General features: G+C 40.4%; 1 protein-coding gene across 2 annotated transcripts in view; it reads left to right on the top strand.

Moving 5' to 3' along the window:
- Positions 1-19,295, top strand: part of LOC100058496 (histone-arginine methyltransferase CARM1) — a 255,612-nt gene that overhangs the window by 159,349 nt on the left and 76,968 nt on the right. For both annotated transcript variants that reach the window (XM_023627281.2, XM_023627282.2), the window contains exon 5: positions 9,667-9,777. In XM_023627281.2, coding sequence (XP_023483049.1) covers positions 9,667-9,777 — 111 coding nt within the window. The remainder of the gene's footprint in view (positions 1-9,666; positions 9,778-19,295) is intronic.

Raw genomic sequence — 19,295 nt, 5'->3', positions numbered from 1 at the left:
GGCTATCATACCAGATGCCTCTTTTGCAAAATCATTAAAGAAGGGACAGATTGCCGAGGTGATATTTTCAGTGCATCAGCTGTGCATGGGAGGGAACTAGGAAAGAAAAAGAGGGGTTTTGAAGGATTGATACTTCACTGATTTGGTTTTATTGGCTAGCTTACTAACTTCTGCCTAGTCGATTACCTACCCATTGAATACAGGGTATGTTAGAAAATTTCTAGGGTTGAATTTCTAAACCTCTCACATTTCCTCTGAGACAGTGCCATGAACGGCCAACTGGGAGCAACTTCTGACTTTGCTAAAGGCTTATTTATGTGGAAGACTCCATGTGAGAGTAACCTCTAAGGTAGATGACTTTGCTTTAATATCTGCTTTCTAGGATAAGAATGTAAGTAGATAAAGAGGATGGAGTCAGTAAGAAGCGGTTAAGTTGGACAAAACAATCTATTAATAAGCAGTTCAATGTGGTGTACTAGAACCTGGTCTTTGCCAGCATTGAACCAGGAGTTGGGCTCCGATGGACTTAGAGCTTGTACCTAAATCCTCTTTTCGCTTAATTTCCTAAATCTGAGGTATTGATACGGTCACTCAACTTCAGAGTGATAGCTTAGGTTTAGAATTTAGAAGTTTGAGAAATCCAGAAAAGACAGTTTCACAGGAAAATGTCAAACGTTGAATTTTGTCTAACTACCGCCATTTCCTTAGCGTAGTTTCCCTAAATCACAGATTGTGAGGCAAAGGCTTATGTGCTAGTACTTTACGAAGGCGTGCAATCTCAGGAACGCAGGAGTAAGAAAAGGGGAGGAGGGAGAGCAGGTGTGAGGGATATGTTACTGAGCCGGCCGCAGCTTTATGAAAAACTGATTGCTTGGTGTTACAGGACGTTTTCAAAGAGGCCATGTGAAACCATTGCACCTTCAAATGGTTCATCCAGGGGGAGAAAAGCAGAACAATTTACTCATTGGCTGCCATCCCCTATTGGTCAGTTATGCCCCTACAGGGTATTAACTCTCTTGCACTTCAAGGGTACATATCCATGAGTGTCAATTGGGTGCTGTAGTGCTTGCCTCATGCCTTAACAGGAACAAGGAAACTCCATGGCAGGAGGCAAAGGACAAAAGGCATGTGGCATGAGTGAGGGGGCACTGTTTTGTTGTGCCCATGAACAATAGGAGGAAGTAGAAGCAGCCACTGCAACAGGCTCCTTAGGCAGGAGTGGCTGCAGCAGCAACAGCAGCAGCAATGAAACCCAGATCAGGTTTCAAAGATCAGTGGAAGTAATTCCTAGGGCCATTCTGCTCAGAAAGCAAGGCAAGTGTTCCCTTCTGGCAGGAAGCAAAAACTGAATATATTATAAACATCACCCAAGCCAGAAAACTGGGGGTCAATCTACATTTTTTCTTCTCTTTTCCAGTCTCCAAATCTTTTAGCTTCTATTAACTCAGCATTTTTGCAACTCTTCCATTCCCTTCTGTCCACAGCTAATTCTTAGTTCTCATTCTTATTATATCTTAGGAATATTACAAAAGTTTTCCAATTAGTTTCTCTGCTTGTAGCATGAAGATATCTTTGGCTTCAAGTAGGAGAAAATCCTAACTCAAATTGGCTAAAACAGTCAGAGACAGTGTGACTCCAAGGTGTTTTAATTCAATTACTCTGAGAATCACGTCCAAATTTAAACATGTCCAGGAGAGAAGAGGCATCTTCTCTGTGTCTCTGTATTAGAAAGGAGGAAATCTTTCCCAGTAGCCCCCAGCAGACTTCCCCTCAGCTCTCATTAACAAAATTGTATCACATGCTCAAGCCTAAAGCCATTGCTGGCAAGAGGAATGGAGCCACCTGTGATTGCCCTAGACCAATGCAATCCCCTCCCTGGGACTGAGGATGGTTAGCCACATGAAGGAGAGTAAATACTCAATGAAGGCGAAATTCTGAGAGCAGGGAAGAAGAGACTGATGTTGGGTGGGAACCGCCAGTGTCTGCTTTGCTACCTCTGATCTTGCGCTCTCCGATCCATGCTGCCTATATGCTGCTGCTGAAATGCAACCATGAAATGATTCTTCTATTGGAAACTTTTTCATGACCCTTCTTTGCTTAGGATCAAGTCCAAGGTCCTTAGTCTTGTATACAAGACCGTCTATGTTCAAGCATCTGCTAGTTTCTCCAGCCTTGGTCTTTCCATGTTTGTGTTTCAACCACACCCCCACTTCTACCTCTAACCACACATCATGCTCCCAAGGACATTTACTGTCTCCAAATGTGACTGGCTCTGTCATTCTCAGGTACGTTTGTTCATACTGCTCTCTCTTCCTGGAGTTCCTGCCCCTCCCTCCATTCAAATGGCACAACATTGACTCACCTCTCAATTTCCTAGGTCATCTCAATGAAGTCTTTCCAGACCCCCTGGTAGAGAAGACTACTCTTCCTTCATGCTGCCACTGTGTCCTTTATATAATTCTGTCATTGCCCCTGTTGCACATTGTTGTACTTCTTTCTTACCTGTCTCTTTCTCCCTACCAGATAGTTATGCTTATTCATCTTTGCGCTCCTAGCACCTAGCAGTGCTTAGCATAATGGGTAACTGGAGGCACTTAGTAGATGTCTGATGAGTGAATGAGTGCTTAAGAGTTTAGAGCTGAGTGAGCCAGTCTGAGTCTATTGGCAGCACATGAGGGGGGTTAATCGTGGGGAGATAGGCTAAGGGAGATCAACATGCTTTGGATAATAGAGGAACATAGTTGGACAACTGGTGAAAGGATAGTTAAAAGGTTGGTGATGGATTTATCTATCCTCTGCCAAAAGCCAGAATGAAACATGGGTGCTCACAAGCATTAATTCTGCGTTATTTAAACATAGGCAACCCTCTGGGTGAAAGCAAGTTGCACTACACAGCAGATATAGAGTTCTGTCTTGTGAAGAGCTACCACTGCAGAATTCTCCTGCCACAATGAAAGTGCTAATTATCTAAACAAGATTTAAGTCTAAGCTGCAAAGGCTGTAAAGGGATGTCTTCTGCAGCCCTTGAGATGATTTGGAATTTTTCTTCTCTGACAAAAGCCAAAGAGAGATGTGATGGACTGCAGGTGCTATTCCCTTATTCTGTTACTGCCTAGAAGCTGTTCGGTCCACCTGTTGGTCAATAGTTTGGATAGTGAAAGAGTTGGGGGCAATCTATGGAGGTTGGCAGCCCATGGCAGGTAACAATGACAATAAACCACGCAACACTGTGCAAGAGCATGAGGCACATGTAACTTTGGGTGGTGCCGTGGAGGTGCCTGCCGATGTAATAAAATGATGGCTGGGAGAAGCAGTGATGGCCGTGGAAGTGGACAAGTGGATAGGACACAGAATTGAGGAGTGTAAGGCATACAAAAATGTCAGTTGGGGTGCTGCAATTCAGAGCTGCCATTGATCTGTTCAAGTGAATAAGAAAGAATGACTAAATAATAACTGGCATCACTGAGGAATTGATTGTAGGATAATCAGGGCCTCAATATTGGAAGGCAATTATAAAAATGCTGGAGCGAAGAAGAAGGTTAAATGTGAGCAATATTACTGTAGCCTGAACAATAAAAAGAGAAACTTAGAACTGAAAATAAAGGGAGTGGCTAAGACCATACACTTTGAATTAGATAAATTTGTTTTTTTAATCTCGACTTTTATTAAGTGCATGACTTCAATTCCATCTGATTCTCAGCCTCTTTATCTACAACGTGGAGAAAATACGAGTAGTCATATTATAGAGTTGTCATCATAAGTAGATAAGGCAGTCCTACAAAGTACTAACCAGGCAGAGCACACAATAACTGTAAAACAAATGGTACAGATGTACTTTATTTTTACTCTATTATTCAAGGGAAGTTTTGTTTCATCTTTCATAAGGACCTGGATATTCCCTGTTACTTTTAACCTAGTAAATCCAAATAAAGAGCTCCCACTTGGAGCTTTGTTAGCCCTGTCTGAACATTTTGCAGGATTTCTTTGCCCAGGAAACCACAAGAGCACATAATTAAAATGATCTGTACAAGTGAAATGATGACCCTACCTTTTTAATCATTTTTAAACTTAACTTTATTTACAAATAAATTCATGGAACTTTTGGTCACTGTTACAAGGACCAATTGTTGACTTTTCCCTTTTAGTCCTGGCAGAAATTTCAGCCCATTTTTCTGGTGCTGCCCCATGTAAGCCCCAAATTAGCCATGTCTACAGTTACTGCCTATGTATCCAGGGGCAGCTGAGGATGAATTCTTTCTCTAGAGGAAAATTGTGCACAAGCACTTACTGGATTGTAATGTAATGATAATATGGCAGTGTCAGAAGAAGGTCATCCTTTGAAGGATGCTTAAGATCACTAGATTGGAGTGGATGTGTTAGCTGGTAGAAGGTGCTTTCTCAGGGAGCTAACAGATTTGTACCATATTTTCTGGATCACGAATCTGTTTCCTATTTGTGGTAGTAAGACATATTTTTATTTATTCAGTTTGTTCAACAAAGATTTAGTGAGTGTCTCTACCATGTGCCAAACCCTGTGCTATATGAGGGTTTCAATGGTGAGCAGGAGACAGATGGGGGTCTCTCCCTTAGAGAAACTTACAACCCAGGGGAGGGAGCAGACACTAACCAAATAATCACTCACTGAATGAAAAATTACAATTGTGATGAGTGTTAGGAAGGAAGAGTATGAGGAAGTGATGATAAGAAAGCATACAAGAGAAGGACTTTGTTTAGTCCAGGAGGGGAGCAAAGATTAGGGAAGTCTTCCCTGATGGAGAGTTGTTTGGGATCTGAAGGACGAGTTGATATATCAGCCAGGGTCCCTGCAGGAGAGAGATGGTACACCCAACAGGGTGTTTTAGGAGAGTTAAATAACAGGACTATTTACCAAGATGTGGGCAAAGTTAAGGGAACCAACATGGATGGTGAAGCATGCTGGCACTAGCAAGAGTGGGGACCTGTTAACACCCTAGGCCTAAAGGGGCAAAGGGAAGGAGTGGTTACTGGAAACCTGGGAGAATGGTCACAGCTGTAGGAGACGGAGGCCCAACGAGAGCTGTGGCTTTTGGTAGAGGGGACACAGCCAATCTGTGGAGACCCAGGAAGGAGGAAGCCAGGAGAATAAACCATCTGTCCTCACTCCCTCTGACCTCCTGTTGTCTTTTCTCTTCACTGATCCCAACTAGAATCCAATGGCAAGGAAGCCCATTGATACAGTCCACATAGGTCAGTCTCCTCACAAATAGCACTATGGAGAAGAGTGGAGAAGAGATCTGGAGGAGCAAATAGAAAAGATCTAGTGCAATGGGCATTGGGTAGGTAAAAAAATAATTACCATAGACTGATATCATCAAGTGTACAGTGGGGAGTACCCCAAGAAGAGGAAGCAGTATATACATATATACTAAGGCCCTGTGGCAGAAAGGAGCATGGAACTTTCCAAGAAGGTCTATGTCAGGGCAGAAAGCAACCTCAAATAGTCAGAAGAGTGACCCAAGGGACATGTTCAGATCACAGTCAAAGAGGAGGGTCAGAGATCATGAAAAGAGACAGAGTATAAAGGGTCAGGTCTGTGAGGTGACTTGGAGGCCAAGAAATAATAGGCCAGAAAGCAGAAGACAGGGTTGGGTGAAGCAGTTCAGGATATAAGTCTTGAGTAAGGCAAGGGCATCTTGAGCTCGTCCTTTCTGAGTGCCAGCTTTGTGATGCAAGAACACTCCCAGAGTCCAAATGGCTGGCAAAAATCATAAGCCTTTTTCAGAGTTATTTCAAGGTGATGTTGGAATTAGGAGACTACCATATTGAGTCATCCCATTTTGTCATTTAGTAAATAAATACTAATTATGGTTTTTATATTTCCCACTGTGCTAGGTGCTGAGAGATAAATGATGTAATTCTTGTCTTTGAGGAGCTCATAGGCTATGCAGAGAAGATAAACATGGAAAGACCTGCTTGCAATATCCTGTAATAAGTGCTGTTAGAGGGCTGTGTACCAGGTGCCAGAGAGCCCAACCTAGACTGACTGTCTGAGGAAGTCAGGGGAAGTGCCCCTGAGTTGTGATATCTGAGCTGGGTCTTGAGTTTACCAGGGAAAAAATGAGAGGAGGGATTTCACCCTGGGGAAATGTGTTGGTCAGTGTATGCCAACTACTAAAACAAATGATCCCTAAATCTCAGTGGTTTAACATAATAAAATTTATTTCTTGCTCATGCTATGTCCAGTATTTTCTCAGTGGCTCTTCCCAAAGTGGTGACCTAGGGATTCAGTGTCTTTTCACCTTTACTGGGTGGTTTCCAGTGCCACTGCATAAGGATCAGAGACTGTGTGGAAGGTACCCTAGACCCTGAACCACCTTAACACGGAAGCAACTCCCATTACTTCCTCTCATATTCTATTGGCCAGAACTAGTCACCTGACCGTCTGCCGATGCAAGGGGGTGGGGCAGTGTAGTCCTGGCTGGGCAACTACTTCCCCACAACTCTGCTCTGAGAGGGCATGAACCTTTGCTAGGCTGTTACCTGCCTCTCCCACAAAGGATTGCACATGAGGGAGCCTAGAATCAAGGAAAGGGACACGGTTGCTGAGCCCAGGGTGTATGGGAGGAAGGTAGATGAGAATTACAGAAAAAGAGGACAGAAAAGTCAGTCATTGCCAGACTGCTCAGGCCCAGGGACAACATACCCCAGAGACCAAGCCTTTTCCTCTAGCTGTCTGGAACCATTGAGGGTGTTTACTCAGGGTGTGATATGATCAGATGTACATCTCCTCACAGTCCACCCTTTCCTCTCGTTCTTTGCTACACAAAAAGAGGGCCATGATGATGCAGAGAGCTGAGCGCTGGATTCTCATCCCAGCGATGCCACTTACCAGCCATGTCACCTTGACTGGAAACAGTCTCTCCAAGCCTCAGTTTCCTTATCAATAAAATGGGGAGCAAACTATGTACTCTCCATCCCAGGGAGGCATGAAGATCAGGAAGACAGCATCAGAGGAACAGGCTTTGGAAACTATAAACTGCTTTACAGATACAAGGGGATTTTATTACTCTCTTTGCGTCTGCCTGAGGGGAGATATTTTTTCCTAGGGCGTGAACGTATAACTTCATGTCTGCCAAGGTCCTCAAAGATACCCAGTTCTGTGACGGTCTACTAAGGGTGGAATAAAAAATGAGCTCAATATAATCTTCTGTGAGAACAAGAAAATATGATTAGAGGTAGCTCCAAGGCTTCCAGAGGTGCCATGGAGGAAAGTGTAACAGAATTATCTGTGTTAATGTCCTCTCTTCTCCTAGTCTTGGAAATCCCAGCTGGAAAGGGCTGAGGTCGTCTGTTTCTATTAGGGCTAAATATTTGCTTTGACTGTTGGCTTTTCACCAGAGAGTTTATTCTCTGCCCTCCACAGCTCTGTTTCCAACGTTGTGTGACTTATGTAGCTAAGGCAAAATGTCCCTCCCACTCCACACCCTCCCCTACTGGCCCCAGACTGAAAATTCACTTGTTAACTTTTGAAATATACACATAAGCAGGAGGCAGATGGCATTAACTGGATAATGCTAGCAAAAGATTGGATTCTTTTTCAAGGTCTATGCTCTGTTTTGAAATAGCCAAATGAGTAAGGTTATTTTGGCTTGAAATTAGATATTGAAATAAGGCATTTGGAAAATGGCCTCAGTTTGTAAATTTTTACCTCTTCTCTGGACATGGTCCGGGTCTATCAAGGCATTTTCCTATCAAATAGACTAATTTGGCAAAAGTTTAACCACATCAGGCTCCCTCCTGTCTCTGTCTGTTTTCTCTTTCTCCCTATTCCCTTTCTCCTCTGTGTATCTCCTAGTGGGAAAACATTTGCTTGGTTTTTAGTCTGCAGGAAACACTGCCCTAGGATGTATTTCACGACACCCTCATAAAAAAGACACAGAGCTCCATTCACGCATTTCTAGGGCACTTGTTATCAGAGCAAGCAGGTGCAATTTCCATTGTCTCTTAATTTTGCGTACATATTTTGGACTGAACGTGGAATCTACGGTGTTATATTTTCAATTGAAGAGTGCTCCGGAAAGCTTCTTTTGGATGTGGTACATCTTTTAAGGGGCCATGGATTACGCTCTCCAATTTAATGGCCTCCACTCCCAAATCAGCACTCATGGACGTTCTTGCAATGGACCAGGGCCGTGTGAAGATGCTGTATTTCCTAGGGAGAATGAAGAGAAGTGAATATTGGTATTTCTAAAATACCAATTTTAGTCAGCAAATTCCCGACAGCAAATTCCAGAGACCGGATGACATTTTAATTTGGTAATGCTCCTAATTACCTAAACCCCAGGAAACCATATGGAATACAGCCACAGCTCTAGAATTAATATAAGTGAGCGCTGTGAACCCATTACTAACAGCATGTTCTCCTAGAATAATGGCACAGTATCTGTGTCAGCACGCTGTGATATTGCAGTTAAAACACACACACAAGCACAATCTCTTGAAATTTCCTATTTTTTGGAAAATTTTTCCTGCTATCAAAGTAAAAAAAAGCAAAAAAATTTCTTACGAAAAGTAATGCTTTGTTTCCTTGTCAAACATTGCCTGTCGATTGGTATTGCTGTGTTAAAATGTGAGGTTTATAAACATGAACTTAAGCAAGCAATGCATGATTTTATGGAACATGAGCTTGGAAGGCAGAAGCGTCCAGTTTCAACTGCCTACTTCCTGCTAGGTGAACTCAGGCTGTTTGTTCAACGGGTCTGATTTTCAGTTCTGTCGTCTATGAAGTGGGCATAATAATGGTATCTACTCATAGGTTTATTTGAGGACTTAGGCAAAATGCCTTGCTCAAAGCTAGTGCTAAAAGATGCTAAGAATAAAAGTCACTGATGAGACAGAAATACAGGAACCTGGAATTTCAACGATAAGCCTGAGATTCAGGCCTCAGCTTCAGCAGTGTTTGGGGAGAGGGGCCCAATACCGTACCATCCACCTCTTCCCTCTCAGCATGTGGGTCCAGGTGTTGGCCTGTCTGTGCCAGTGGATGGTGGTTTTCTTGATTGAAGTCCCATGTCTGAACACAGAGAATAGGAGAAAAGTTTCTGTGAATTCCATCTGTCCACTGCCTTAATACTCCCCTACCCTCCATATAAACCTCCCCAACTTTGAAGGGGGTCTGGAAAAAACCCACATACCTCACTTTTGGATTTTTGAAAACTTTATCTTCAGTTATTTCTGAATATATATACATAATTATATATGTATAATATAAAATTCTAAAAATTATTTGAGACGGTTTTCATTTTGTTCATGCTGACAGTGTCATTCATGACACTCTAGTGTTTTTTTTTTTTTGGCCCCAAACATCCTAAAAGCAATCCAGGTTACAAAGAAACTATAATAATAATAGCAACAATTTGAAAACCACCAATTACGTGCCAAGTGCTTTGTATACACTTCATATTACTTCATCCCTACAGCAAACCTTAAAAAGTAGATATTATTAGCCCCATTTAAAATACGAGAAACAGGAATCTCACAGAGATTTGTGACTTGGCCAAGGTAAGACCACGTGTAAATATCCACGTTGGTACTTAAGTCTGATCTCAATGCCCAAAGTTGGCCTGGTGCCCCCACCCAAGCACCTGTTTGAGTTTTTCACCCCTTTTTTGTCTTCTTTCCTTCCAGATTGTTCTGGATGTTGGCTGTGGTTCAGGAATACTGTCATTTTTTGCTGTACAGGCCGGAGCTAGGAGAGTGTATGCAGTTGAAGCCAGTTCAGTAGCACAATATGCTGAGGTAAGTGATTGTATTTTTACGGCAGCTACTACCTAGGTCTTCAGTAAACTTCAGGGGGCTGAATGATGGACTCATCCAGATGGGTCATTTGGAAGAATTTTTTTCTACCAGTCTGATTTTTTTTCCTGTTGGGATGTTCCTGCTGAAAGAGCCCGATCTCACTGTAGTAACTGATATGAAAACGATTATAAAAATGTTCATGATATTGAAAATAGAGCTTCCTTCCTCCTCATCCACGGGCAGGTGGGCCTTGGGGAGATGGATGTTTTCTTATCAGTAATGACCTACCAAGGGGAGGAGTCAGATTTCCTGGACCTAGGTTTATTTTTTTCTCAAGTGCTGTACTGACAATAGCTGCACCATTCACTTTAAATTTTACTTTTGGTTTAAGGGGCTGTTGCTACGTGGTTGTAGTTGGAGGAGCATAGACAAGTGTGTGTGTTTCAAGGAGCGTTTTCAGATTTCAGGTTTTGATTGGAGGACCAGGAGATGCTTTGTTTTAAATATAGTGCTCTATTATCATGATGAAATGTGTACAAATATTAGAGAACAAATTAAAGACGGAGTCAGGTAATCATGGCTTTCAGTAATATTTGGATATAATAATAACCCAATCAAGCTGCAGGGATGGGATGCGCGTGTGCACGTGCGTGAAGAGGCTAATGTGCTTGTCATTCACACCTGGAGGAGGCCTGAATTTTAATGAGGGATAGGGTGACAGATAGAGAGGAAAGCTTGGCTGCTGCTTTGGATGAACATCATGAAACTTTCCTCCAACCTGGGACAACTGTTAGCTGACAGCTCTGGTTGGTTTTGGATTGGCGAGCAAAGAGGGACCAGAGACAAGTAGACCAGTCAGTATGGCATGTTTAGAAGGAAAGACTGCCAGGACCTTATGGCTGGCATGTTTTTGCACTCTTATTTTCTTCTTCCTACAAGTCTTGGATAAAATATTTTTTGTCATTTGCTTCTTCACCAACTCTTAAAAGTTGTTTTTATTAAATATTGGGTGCACACAAAAGAATATTTGAAAAATGTATACAGTGTAAAGAATAACAATATAATGAATGTATGCCTGCTATGTCTTTTAAGAAATAGGCCATTAGCATTTCCATTAAAGATCCGTATGTCTTATCCTGATCACCTCTCCTTTCTGCGCTAAACATAGGTAACTGCTATCTTGAATTTTTGCTTATCTTTCTCTTATTGTTCTTCATAGTTTTACCACATATGTTTCTATCTCTAAAAATGAATCCTTTATGAACTTTCAGTAAATAGGATCATAATATGTGTATTCTTCTATAATTTGCTTTTTTCACCCAACATTATGTTCCTGAGGGTCATTTTCTTGTTGCATACAGCTGTTTATTCATCTTCAATGCTGGATAGTGTTCTGTTGTATGAAAAACCTCAAGTTGTTAGTCCACTGCACTGTTGGCAGACTTTGGATGGCTTCCATTATAAAAGTATTGTTATGAATATTCTTGCACACACTCCTCATTGCATCTTTGCTAGAGTTTCTCAGGCTACACCCAACAGTAGAATTGTTGGGTCATAGGCCATGCATACTTTCAACTCTGGTCTGAAATGCCAAGTTGTTTTCCAAAGTGGTTCTTCCAATTTTTACTCATTCTAGTAGTAAATAAGAGTGCCATTGTTCTACAACTTTGTCAGCACTCGATATTGTCAGGTTTTGGAATTTTTGCCAATCTGTTGTTTATGACATATTTGTGGTTTTAATTTGTATTTCCCACTTACTAATGACTTTGAGCATCTTTGCAAAGTGTTTTGGCACTTTGTGCTTTCTCTCCCATGGAATGCCTCTTCAAGTTTTTTGACAATTTTTCTTTTGAATTGTTTTTCTAATTCTAATTTATTTGTAAGAATGATTTATTTGTTCTGGATATTAATCCTATTTGGTTATACTTGTGGAAAATATCTTCTCCCAGTTTGTACCTCACCTTTTCTCTTTCTTTATGATACTAGTAAACTTTAAATATGGAATTCTAAATAGGAAAAGAGAAGAGGAGAATATAAACTTACAGAGAGAGAATGCCATGATAAAAATTTTAATAGATCTTAAAATACATTCTTAAGGATGAGGAGTTGAGGGTAAGACTTTGTCTCAGATGCTGCTCATTCATTTAAACATGTCTTCATTCAGTTGGTATCCCAAGTTCTGTTTGCTGGTGAATATAGGAGAAACAGTAATGATTAAGATCTCTTCCTGTATTCAAAGAGCTTCTATTCTAATAAGAGATTGATCCTGTGGTCTCTTGTATCAGACACCCCCCTCCCCAAAAAGTAGCATAAATAGTCAGTGACATCAGCATCATGGTGGAGTGAGGTCTCTCAGAAATCTTTCCCCTCCAATAAACAACAACAACAAAAATCCATGATCCAACAGAGGACACCCAAACACAACAAAAAAAATGTTGGAGAAACCCATGCAGCCATAGATGGAGGGCAAAGAGACTAGAGCCCTCCTTGGAGAAGGTGGAATAGGGTAAGAGAAATCTTTGCTCCCTCTCCTTAAAGACTGTGATCCAGGACCACCGGATGCCTCTGAGAGGGAAGGAACAAGGGAGGGGATGTTCGTTTGTGGGAACATCAAGGACTCCCAAGAGACCTTGCAGCCTAGACAGAAGCCCTCTACTGGGGCAAAAGCTTTCATGGGGGATGACCTTATCAAGCCAACACCCCAGGAGAGCAGAGGGAGAAAACCCCAAGAGCATGCAGGAGAAGGCACCCCTCCCCCCACCCGCTCAGTGCTGCTCCAGCCCCTGGGATTTTGACTGAAAGCAGAGGGCTCAGAGTATATGTCTCTTTACCCCCACCCAGTGGTGATATGCAGTAACTGCAACCAAATAACACCAGGATGCGAAAGAACAGAACTCCCTCTAGCAATGTCAAACACTATATTAGATCTCCAGATCAGAGAGAACATGACAAGTATCCAGAAATAAGTCCTGAGGATGCAGAAATGTGTAATCTAAATAACAAGGAATTCAAAACAGCTATCATCAGAAAACTCAATGAGGTAAAAGACAATGTAGGGAAACAATTCAATGAGTTCAGGAGCTACTTCACAAAAGAGATTGAAACTATAAAGAAGAATCAAGCAGAAATATTAGAGATTAAAGACACAATGGAAGAAATACAACAAAATATGGATTCCCTGAATGCTCTAGCAGACACCATAGAGGAGGATATCATCATAATCGAAGATAGACATGTTGAAATGCTCCAGAGAGAGAAGGAGAGAAAACTAAGACTAAAAAGAAATGAAGAAAGTCTCTGAGAACTATCCGACCCAATTAGGAAATGCAACATAAGAGCTATAGGTATTCAAGAAGGTGAGGAGAAGGAGAATGGAGTAGAAAGCTTGTTCAAAGAAATACTAGCAGAGAACTTCCCAAACCTACAGAAGGAAATCCATGTGGAAGAGGCTGCCAGAACTCCTAAATATGTCAATGTAAAAAGACCTACTGCAAGGCGTATAGTAGTGAAACTGGAAAAACTGAATGACAAAGAAAGAATACTAAGGGCAGCAAGGCAGAAGAAAATAACCTACAAAGTAACCCCTATCAGTCTTTCAGCAGATTTCTCTGCAGAAACCTTATAGGCTAGGAGAGACGGAATGACATATTCAAATCATTGAAGAACAAAAACTTTCAGCCAAGAATACTCTATTCAATGAAAATGTCCTTCAGATATGATGGCAAAATAAAAACTTTCCCAGTCAAACATAAGCTAAGGGAGTTGGTAGCCACGAGCCCCACCCCCAACAAGAAATCCTCCAGAAGGCCCTCATACATAAGAATAAAAAAGGGAGAAAGGAGTTACAAAGCTACAGAGTAAGGAGTTAAATAGGTAGACAGCATCAGAGCAGGCTAGCAAATACTCAAATATAGCATTAAAGATGAAGGGAAGGAAAACACCAAAAACAAAGATAATTTTGTCATTTTAACTACAAACTCATAACACAAGATGGAATAAGATGTGAGAAAAACAACTTAGGAAGGGAAGAGGAAAGGGACTGAATCAGTTTAGTCTAAGCAAATTAGAGGCCATCAGAAAAGGCACTACCTTATCCACGAGATCTTGAATACAAACCTCAGGATAACCACTAAACAAAAAAGCAGAAAAGAGACACAAATAATAACTAAGGAGAAAATAAAGAAACACAACATAAAAAACTACATGACTCTACTGGTAGACCAAAATACACAGGGTGAGAAACAAAGGAAATTCAGGAGAACCAGAAAATGAATGATAAAATGGCAGCACTAAGCCCTCATATATCAATAATCACCCTAAACATAAGTGGATTGAATTCTCCAATAAAAAGACACAGTGGTGAGATGGATTAAAGAACAAGACCCAACAATATGCTGCCTCCAGGAAACACAACTCAGATGCAATGACAAACACAGGCTCAGAGTGAAGGCGTGGAAGATGATACTCCAACCTAAAGACAAACAAAAAAAAAATGCAGGTTTTGCGATACTTATATCAGACAAAGTAGACTTCAGGATACAACAAGTAAAGAGAGACAAAGAGGGGCAGTATATAATGATGAAAGGAACATTCCATCAAGAAGAAATAACACATAAATATCTATGCACCCAACACAGGAGCACCCAAGTACATCAAGCAACTATTAACAAACCTAAAAGAAGACATTCATAATAACACAATAATAGGAGATCCCAACATTCCACTCACATCAATGGACAGATCATCTAGACAGAAAATCAACAAGAAAACAGTGGAATTAAATGAAAAGCTAGACCAGACGTATATACAACACTCCATCCAAAAACAGGAGAATACACATTCTTCTCAAGTGTGCATGGAACATTCTCAAGAATACACCATATGTTGGGAAACAAGGCAAGCCTCAATAAATTTAAGAAGATTGAAATAATAACAAGTTTCTTTTCTGATCATAATGCTATAAAGCTAGAAATTAATTACAAGATAAAAGCAGAGAAAAGGACAAAGATATGGAGACTAAATAACATACTATTGAACAGCCAATGGATCATTGAAGAAATTAAAAAGAGAAATCAAAAAATATCTGGAAACAAATGAAAATGAAGACGTACCATACCAACTCATATGGGATGCAGCAAAAGCCATATTAAGAGGGAAATTCATTGTAATGCAGGCTCACCTTAACAAACAAGAAAAAACCCAAATAAGCAATCTCAAATGACATCTAACTGAATTAGAAAAAGAAGAACAAACAAAGCCCAAAGTCAGCAGAAGGAGAGAAATAATAAAAATCAGAGCAGAAGTAAATGCTAATGACACAAAAAAGGCAGTAGAAAGGATCAATGAAACAAACAGCTGGTTCTTTGAGAAGATAAATAAAATAAACAAACCCCTAGCCAGACTTACAAAGAAAAAGGAGAGAAAGCTCAGATAAATAAAATAGAAATGAAAGAGGAGAGATAACAATGGATACCACAGAAATACAATGGATTATAAAAGAATACTATGAAAAACTATATGCCAACAAAATGTACAATCTAGAGGAAAGGGATAAACTCTTAGACTCTTAGAACCTCCCAAAGCTGAATCAAGAAGAAATAGAGAATCTGAATAGACCAATCACAAGGAAAGAGATTGAAACAGTAATCAAAAGCATCCCAAAGAATAAAAGTCCAGGACCAGATGGCTTTCCTGGGGAATCTACCAAACTTTCAGAGAGGATTTAATACCTATCCTTCTCAAGCTATTCCAAAAAATTAGGGAAGATTGAATGCTTCCTAATACTTTCTACAAGGCCAACATCACTCTGATACCAAAGCCTGACGAGGACAACACAAAAAAGGAAAATGACAGGCCAATATCACTGATGAACATAGATGCAAAAATCCTCAACAAAATATTGGTAATCCAAATACAGCAATACATCAAAAAGATCATACATCATGATCAAGTGGGATTTATTCCAGGGACACAGGGATGGTTCAACATCTGCAAATCAATCAATGTGATGCAACACATCAACAAACTGAGGAATAAAAACCACATGATCATCTCAATAGATGCAGAGAAAGCATTTGACAAGATCCAACAGCCATTTATGATAAAAACTCTTAACAAAATGGTGATAGAAGGAAATTACCTCAACATAATAAAGGCCGTATATGACAAACCCACAAAAAACATCATACTCAACGGGGAAAAACTGAATGCCATCCCTTTGAGAACAGGAACAAGACAAGGATGCCCTCTGTCACCACTCTTAGTCAACACAGTACTGGAGGTTTTGGCCAAAGCAATTACGCAAGACAAAGGAACAAAAGGAATCCAAATAGGTAGTGAAGAAGTGAAACTCACTTTTTGCAGACGACATGATCTTACATATAAAAAACCCTAAAGAATCCATTGGAAAACCATTCGAAATAATTAACAACTACAGTAAAGTTGTGGGGTACAAAATCAACTAACAAAAATCAGTTGTATTTTTGTACTCTAATAACGAGCTTACAGAATGAGAACAATTCCATTTGCAATTGCAAAAAAAAGAATAAAGTACCTAGATATAAATTTAACTAAGGAGGCAAAGGACTTATACAATGAAAACTATAAGACATTGTTGAAAGAAATAGATAATGACATAAAGAGATGGAAAGAGATTCCATGCAAATGGATTGGAAGAATAAACATAGTTAAAATGTCCATGCTACTCAAAGCAATCTACAGATTCAGTGGAATCCCAATCAGAATCCCAATGATGCTCTTCCCAGAAATAGAGCAAAGAATCCTAAAATTCATGTGGGGCAACCAAAGACCCCAAATTGCTACAGCAATACTAAGAAAAAAGAACAAAGCTGGAGGCATCACAGTCTCTGACTTCAAAATGTACTACAGTCATAGTGATCAAAGCAGCATGGTACTGGTACAAAAACAGGCACACAGATCAATGGAACAGAATTGATAGCCCAAAAATAAAACCGCACATATACGGACAGCTCATCTTCGACAAAGGTGCCAAGAGTATACAATGGAGAAAAGACAGTCTCTTCAATAAATGGTGTTGGGAAAACTGGACAGCCACATGCAAAAGAATGATAGTAGACCATTATCTCATACTCTTGGTCCTCTCTCACCACACACACACACACACACACACACACACACACATACACAAAAATAAACTCAAAATGGATCAAAGACTTGACGATAAATCCTGAAACCATAAAACTTCTGGAAGACAATATAGGTAGTATACTCTGTGACATTGAACTTAAAAGGATCTTTTTGAATACCATGTCTTCGCAGACAAGGGAAACAAAAGAAAAAATAAACAAGTGGGAGTTCATCAGACTAAAGAGCTTCTGCAAGGCAAAAGAAACTAGGATCAAAACCAAAAGACAACACACCAATTTGGAGAAAATATTTGCAAATCATATATCCGATAAGGGGTTAATCTCCATAATATATAAGGAACTCACACAACTGAACAACAAAAAAACAAACAGCCTGGTCAAAAAATGGGCAGAGGATATGAACAGACATTTTTCCAAAGAAGATATACAGATGGCCAATAAACACATGAAAAGATGTTCAACATCACTAATCATCAGGGAAATGCAAATCAAAACCACACTAAGATACCACCTTATGCCTGTTAAAATGGCTATAATCACTAAAACTAAAAATAGCAAATGTTGGAGAGGATGTGGAGAAAAGGGAACCCTCAAACACTGCTTATGGGAATGCAAACTGATGCAGCCGCTATGGGAAACAGTATGAAGATTCCTCAAAAAACTAAAAATAGAAGTACATTATGACCCAGCTATCCTACTACTGGGTATCTACCCAAACAACTTGAAATCAACAATCCAAAGTAACATTTGTACCCCTATGTTCATCACAGCACTATTCACAATAGCCAAGATGTAGAAACTATCCAAGTACCCATCAACTGATGATTGGATAAAGATGTGGTGTGTATACACACACACGCGTGCGCGCGCGCGCGCACACACACACACAATGGAATACTACTCAGCCAGAAAAAAGACAAATTCATCCCATTTGCAACAACATGGAAAGACCTGGAGGGAATTATGCTTAGCAAAATAAACCAGACTGAGAAAGACAAACACCAGATGATTTCACTCGTATGTGGAATATAAACAAGCACGTGGACAAAGAAAACAGTTCAGTGGTTACCAGAGGAAGGGGGCTGGGGGGTGGACACAGGGGGTGAAGGGGAGGACCTATGTGGTGACAGACAGGAAGTAATGCACAACTGAAATTTCACAATGATGTAAACTATTTTCAACCCCCCCCCCAAAAAGTAATAAATAATTTAGAGATTTTTTTCTCATATAGTTTGTTTTCTCACATATTTTAAGGTGGTTTGAAACACATTAGATAGTTATTTTTAAAACCTTAAAAACCTAATACCCTTGGTTATAGTATTTTAAGTGAAGAGCGGAAGAAATTAGCTAGAGGTAGTCTTGTACTTCCTAGCCACAGTCCTCTCTCCATCCCCAGCATAAAATCTCAATAATCACCAGCACACCATGGAAGGAGTCGTTCTAGAACCATCTGTGTGATTGGTTTCTCCAAGAGAATTCTCGTCTTGATTAAACACATCAGCAGGATTGTTGCCTTCTCGCAGAGTGGGGCTACTGCCGTGGACGCTTCCACCCAGAGTGTGGCTGCCGTATAACTATAAGGGTTTCTAGCAAAAAGCCGATACAGAGAAGTAGAAAAGGGAAAGAACTTAAAATTGTAAAACTATTCAACTATTTAAAACTTGGAAATAATTTCAAACTTATAGATAAGTTGTAAAAGTAAAAATAGTTTGAAAGCTACCCAAATTCTCTTTCCCTAGACTCACTCATCATTCACATTTTACCCCATTTGCTTTATCATATACTCTTGGTCCTCTCTCACCACACACACACACACACACACACACACACACACACACGAATATGTACACCCACATATATGTATCCATATAGGTAACCGAGGCCTGGGTTCATTTCTGGTCAGGGAACCACACCACCTATCTATTGGTCATCATACTGTGGCAGCTGCATGTTGCTGTGATGCTGAAAGCTATGCCACCAGTATTTCACACACCAGCAGGGTCACCCATGTTGGACAGCTTTCACTGGAGCTTCCAGATTAAGGCAAACTAGGAAGAAGGACCTGGTCACCTACTTCGGAAAAAATTGGCCACGAAAACCCGATGAATAGCGGAGCATTGTTTGATACAGCGCTGGAAGGTGAGAGGATGGCACAAAAAGACGGGGCAGGGCTCCGCACTGCTGTATGCAGGGTCACTAGGAGTTGTAATCAACTGAGGGCACTAACAACTACAAACGTACGTGTAGATAAAGACACACACACACACACACACACTTTTTCCTATAGGCCAGTTATATACATCACAGCCCTTTATCCTTAAGCATTTCAGTGTGTATTTCCTAAGAATGAGACTATTCTCTTATATAAGAAAAAAAGAACTTTGAGGTCAT

Source organism: Equus caballus, chromosome 23 (assembly GCF_041296265.1).
Source record: "Equus caballus isolate H_3958 breed thoroughbred chromosome 23, TB-T2T, whole genome shotgun sequence".
Classification (NCBI taxonomy): domain Eukaryota; kingdom Metazoa; phylum Chordata; class Mammalia; order Perissodactyla; family Equidae; genus Equus; species Equus caballus.
This window is presented reverse-complemented; position numbering and strand designations above follow the sequence as displayed.